The sequence below is a fragment of the Gopherus flavomarginatus genome, chromosome 3, assembly GCF_025201925.1.
Source record: "Gopherus flavomarginatus isolate rGopFla2 chromosome 3, rGopFla2.mat.asm, whole genome shotgun sequence".
In the NCBI taxonomy this organism is placed as follows: Eukaryota; Metazoa; Chordata; order Testudines; family Testudinidae; genus Gopherus; species Gopherus flavomarginatus.
In genome coordinates this window covers 273,178,692-273,184,322 of record NC_066619.1, presented here as the reverse complement: position 1 = coordinate 273,184,322, position 5,631 = coordinate 273,178,692, and the positions used below count along the sequence as shown (strand labels likewise).

At 60.8% G+C, this 5,631-nt stretch overlaps 1 protein-coding gene across 1 annotated transcript; it reads left to right on the top strand.

Moving 5' to 3' along the window:
• Positions 1 to 207: 207 nt before the first annotated feature.
• On the top strand, positions 208 to 4,552 carry FOXI3 (forkhead box I3). Its single transcript, XM_050945520.1, has 2 exons — positions 208 to 799; positions 3,957 to 4,552. Exons 1-2 carry the CDS (start codon positions 208 to 210, stop codon positions 4,550 to 4,552), a joined length of 1,188 nt encoding a protein of 395 aa, XP_050801477.1.
• Positions 4,553 to 5,631: the final 1,079 nt, after the last annotated feature.

Sequence of the window (5,631 nt, the reverse complement as noted above, 5' to 3'; positions counted from 1 at the left end):
CTTTTCTTTCTTTTTGGGATCTACCCAGCCCCGCGTTGCCGGCCTCCCGCCCGCCCCTCGAAAGGAGCCCTCCCACTGGCTGCGGCCCCTGCCCGCCCAGCCCTGGCCCCGGGCGGGGAGGCTGGGCAGAGATGAAGGCGCTATAAGGAGCTCGCCGGCACGGGGGGAGGGGGCAGCGCAGCCGGCCGCCCCGCATGGCCCGAGACCATGAGCGCCGGTGACCTGCAGCCCAGCTCCCCTGCCAGCCCGCAGCCCCGCCGGGCCCGGGAGGCGCCCGACATGGCCGTGTACTGCGCCGAGCCCTTCGGCGCCTACCCGCAGCCCGGCGCCGCGGCCGCCTCCTCCACTCAGCGGCCGGCCGCCTACGCCCTGGCGGACTACGGGGCGCCTGCCAACGCCGGCTACCTGTGGGGCGTGAGCGGCCCAGCCCCGTACCTGCAGGGCGGCCCCGGGCCGGCCGCCCCCTTCCTGCCGCCGGCCTCCTACGGCTGCTCGCGGGGCGCCCCCTCCGCGCCGGGCTCGCCCTCGCCCGCGGCGGCCGAGCTGAGCTGGCTGAGCCTGGCCGGGCAGGAGGAGCTGCTGCGCCTGGTGCGGCCGCCCTACTCCTACTCGGCGCTGATCGCCATGGCCATCCAGAGCGCGCCCGGCCGCAAGCTCACGCTGAGCCACATCTACCAGTACGTGGCCGAGAACTTCCCCTTCTACAAGCGCAGCAAGGCCGGCTGGCAGAACAGCATCCGCCACAACCTCAGCCTCAACGACTGCTTCCGCAAGGTGCCCCGCGACGAGGACGACCCGGGTGAGCGGACCGGGAAATGAGTGGGTCTGGGCGGGTGCCCGGGGGCAGAGGGATAGAGGTGCTCAGGCGGCTGGGGGGATGTTGGATGGGGGGATGCCCCGGAGGCTGGTGGCGGATGGGGGGATGCCCCGGAGGCCGGGGGGTGTTGGATAGAGGATGCTCCGGAGGCTGGTGGCAGAGGGGGGTGTTGGATGGAGGGGGTGCCCCGGAGGCTGGTGGCAGACGGGGGTGCCCAGGAGGCTGGGGGGTGGCGGATGGGGGGATGCCCCGGAGGCTGGTGGCAGAGGGAGGTGCCCAGGAGGCTGGGGGGTGGCGGATGGGGGGATGCCCCGGAGGCTGGTGGCAGAGGGGGATGTTGGATGGGGGGGTGCCCAGGAGGCTGGTGGCAGAGGGGGGTGCCCAGGAGGCTGAGGGGTGTTGGATGGGGGGGATGCCCCGGAGACTGGTGGCAGAGGGGGGTGCCCAGGAGGCTGGGGGGTGTTGGATAGAGGATGCTCTGGACGCTGGTGGCAGAGGGGGGTGTTGGATGGAGGGGTGCCCAGGAGGCTGGGGGGGTGTTGGATGGGGGAGTGTGTGCCCAGAAGGCCGGCGGAAGAGGGGGGTGTTGGATACTGGGGCCGGAAGCCGGCGGAAGAGGGATTGGGGATGCCCAGGATCCTGGAGGGGGGCGGTTAAGCGGACCGAGGGGCTAGGGTGGGGAGAGAGACCCAGGGGGACCAGAGGGGAGCGCTGTACCGGACAGGATCTGGCCGACCAGGGAGGGGACCGCGGTGCTGAGCAGCATCTGCCCCTTGCACGGCTCTGTGCCTGGACACCCGAGGCGTAGGGCAGGGAGCCGGCGGGACCTGGGCACCAGGAGCCCCTGCGCTATAACCCCCACTGGCGGCCCCCGGCCGGCTCGGAGCTGGGTGTCCGGAGCGGGATCGGCGCGGGGCTCGCACCAGGGGAGCTCGGGCAGGGGGGACGGGATCCCGGGATGTGGATCCCGGTCGCTCCCCATGAGCCGGCCTGGGGGGAGCGGGGGGAGCCGCAAGGGGCACCTGCACCCAGGGTACGGGCAGGTGGGGCGGGCGGGCAGAGCTCCGTGCAGGCTGGGGGCTGCAGAGAGGGGGTGCGAAGGACAGTGTAACCCGGGGTGTCGGACCGCCCCCACCCCGGCTGCTCCGCCCAGCTGGGGACACCGAGGGGCAGATCCTGTGATGGGGGTGGGGTGGGATATTGTCCCCATGGGAGTAGCTGGATCCGGGGCCCCAGGTTCACTTCCCAGCAGGGCAGGGCCTTTCTGGGGTTGCCATTATGAGGTTCCTGCCTTCTAGGGCAAGGGGTGGGGCCCTTAGCACCGATCTGTCCCAGCCCCAGAGTGTAAATCCAATCTGCTCTCTGGGTGTGGGGGGTACTGTAGAGATGCAGGGTCCCACCTGCCCTGAAGGATGGTGTGGCTCAGACATGCACGTTGGGTGCAGAGCCCCATGGGGGAGGGAGGCATTAGGGCTGTAGCCAGGTGGAGTGGGGGGTACATGTCCTGCTCAGTAGGGAACAGGGCTGCCTGGGGGGCGGGAAGTGGGGCAATTTGCCCCGGGCCTGCAGGGGCCCCCATGAGAGTTTTTGGGGCCCCTGGAGTGGGGTCCTTCACTCACTCTGGGGGCCCTGGAAAACTCTTGCGGGGCCTGGGGCCCCCAGAGCTTCTTCCGCTCAGGGTCTTTGGTGGTAATTCGGCAGCGGGAGTCCCCACTGCGGGTCTTCAGGGGACTTCGGTGGTGGGTCCTGGAATGGAAGGACCCCCCGCTGCCGAATTACTGCCAAAGCCAGGGCCCCCTGCCACCGAGGACCCCAGGCCCCCTGAATCCACTGGGTGGCCCTGGTGGGGAAAGGGTTTTTTAATGCAAGTGCACAAGGGCCCCCTGGGTGCAATGGGATTCAGGGCCTTCCCTGCACAGAGATCTGAGGCATGGTGTGGGCATGACTGTGCCCAGGCAGCAAGGGGGCCACTGTGGGTGTGCTGTATTTATTTATATACACACCAATCCCCCTGGCCCCTTGGCATGTGTGCAGCGCTGAGAGAGACCCCCGCAGTAGATGCTTCCTCCCCCATAATCTGCCCTGAACCACAACATGGGTGAGATGGCCCCACACATGCCCAGCACTGCTGATGTACCCCTCTATCTCACCCTACCCCAGCTGAGCTGTATCAGGATGAGCGAGTAAGTGCAGGCCTACACTGCAGTGCAGGTCTCCCTGGGATTGGGGTGCCAACGGGTGAATGTGGGTTACAGGTCCCTCTGTGCCTGATCCACGGAGGAGATGGGGCTGTTACAGCCCCAGCTATCTTAAGATGGAGCATTTTGTGCTTTTAGCGCTTGACGTCCCCTGTTCAATCCCTGGTGCGTTGGCTAAGATGGCTGCCGAAACACACACTTAAATGACAAGGGTGTAATTGGGGAAGCATTAGGAGTTCTGTCTGCAGGGTCCTTTTACTCTGTTTGGGGTGGGGCTGTAGGCTCGGAGGCAGGACCGGCGCTAGGGGTTTGAGCGCCCTAGGCTGCCGGCAATTTCGGCGCCCCGCGCGCTGGTCCCGCAGCTCCGGTGGAGCTGCCGCAGTGGTGCCTGCGGAGGGTCCGGTGCTCCACGGCTCCGGTGGAGCTGCCGCCGTGGTGCCTGCAGGAGGTCCACCGGAGCCGCACGAGGAGCTGACCATCCACAGGCAGGACTGCGGCGGCTCCACCGGAGCCGTGGACCAGCAGACCCTCCGCAGGCACCATTACGGCAGCTCCACCGGAGCTGCCTGCTGCCTCATCCGGCAAAATGCCGCCCACCAATTATTCTGGCACCCTAGGTGATTGCCTAGGCTGCCTAAATGGTAGCGCCAGCCCTGCTCGGAGGAGCAGCCACTTAGCAGGATCAGAACTGCAAGATTCATTCCCGATGCGTGGTCGGTGGGGCAGATTCTGAATTCCTGAACTTAAGTTCGTGAAATTGCAACAGTGCGAGAGGAGAATCAGGCTCTGGTCAGCAAGTCTGGAGTGGGTGTTTGGCGGGTGCAGGTTGTGCAAATGCTGGGGTAGGGGTGGGGGGAGAAGGAGGGTGCAGATCCTGCTCAGAGGGTGCAGGGCATCTATTGGAGGAGCTCCCTATCTGACTCCTTCTCTGTCCCCTTCAGGGAAGGGGAACTACTGGACCTTAGACCCAAACTGTGAGAAGATGTTTGACAATGGGAATTTCCGGCGCAAGCGCAAACGGCGCTCTGAGCCTAACGCCTCCACTGTGGTGTCCTCTGGGGGGGGCCTGAAGGCTGAGGAAGGGCGTCCCATCCCGGCTGCTGCAGGCAAGCCCTGTGGAAACAGCCCCTCCCCAGAGCTGGAACTATCACCTGCCAGGGACCATCCCAAAAGCTCCTCTTCTCCGGGCATCGTCTCTGCCACCCCGGGCTGCCTGGGCACCTTCTTCAGTAGCATGAGCTCACTGAGCAGTGGAGGGAACCGCCTGGCAGGAGGCTTCAGCAGGGAGCTGCACCATCGGAACTTCCCCACTGGGCAGATGAGTGGTGGCACCTTCACTGCCTCCTCCAGCAGCTCCTCCCAGGAGGTGCACCCACCAGACCAGCTGCAGCGAGTTCCAGGGCCCACTGCTGCCTATTACAACTCCTTCCACCCCAGCAGCAGCAGCAGCAGCAGCAGCCAGGCCACCCAATACAACCGTTACTACAACTTCACAGTCAACAGCCTCATCTACGCCCGGGATGGCACCGAGGTGTAGGGCATGGATTGCAACTCGACGGAACAAGAAAGTTGCTGAATGAACCAGCCAAGGAAGACCCCATGCTTTTGCAAACTGCGTTTGAAGCAGGACACTTGCAGTATGTTTTCCCAGGAAGAAAAACTTACAATCTAGTAAATAGATACGTATACACACACACACAATGTGGAGTATTTCCCTACTCATCCCTGCAAAATCACTGATCCACACAGATGCCTGTTTGCCACAAAATTCTGCAAATGAGAACCAGAACTGGATTAGTGACTTCAGAGGTTTTTAATCTTGAATGTAGAGTTAAAAAAAATAACTACAAAGAGAAATCAGCAAGGACCAAATATAGACACATAGCAGGGGAGCATTGCCTGTTGGTCATTTATTTGTGAACCTCTGTTTACAAGTGCTTTGGTCTTGGAAAAGAAAAAAAATGAAGAGATTTCTAATGAAGTGCCTTCTAAAAATCCCTATGTCCGTGATTGCCTGTTTAGGTAATTGCTTTAGGCCACGGTCCTGGAGTGTACAATGCCTGGGTAGATTCTTTGCCCACACAGAACCCCGTTAGATACAGAGTGGCTCCATGCAGGTTCGCCAGGCTGCCTGTGCTTTGTATATTATTGAAGAATCAGAGCCTTATTTTGTAAAAGAATTGTTTTACTTAAGCTTAGTACCAAAGACACAGAATCTAGCCATACAGCTTTTAGCAAGAGAATAAACACAGTGAATATTTTTATACGTATTTGTATGTAATGTACTACTGTACATACATTTCTATGGGATTTTATATTTGTAAATTATGCTCTGGAGTTGTACTTATTTATAATGTGTTTGACATTTGGGAAAGTTTATTTTGCCCATCCTTTCCCCTCCCTTTTTTTTTTTTTATTTTTATTGTAGTGTATGAATGAAACTTTTCAAACTGAACAAAATTTTGGGGAATAAAATATTTACAGTTAGATTTTTGCTTGTTTGTTCATCAACAGATTTTATTTTACTTTTTTAGATGGTTAGGGACACGGGTTGGGACAACAGATACAGGGACTCAGCACTTTTCTCTGTGCCAAGAAAAAAATGTTGCTTTCAGC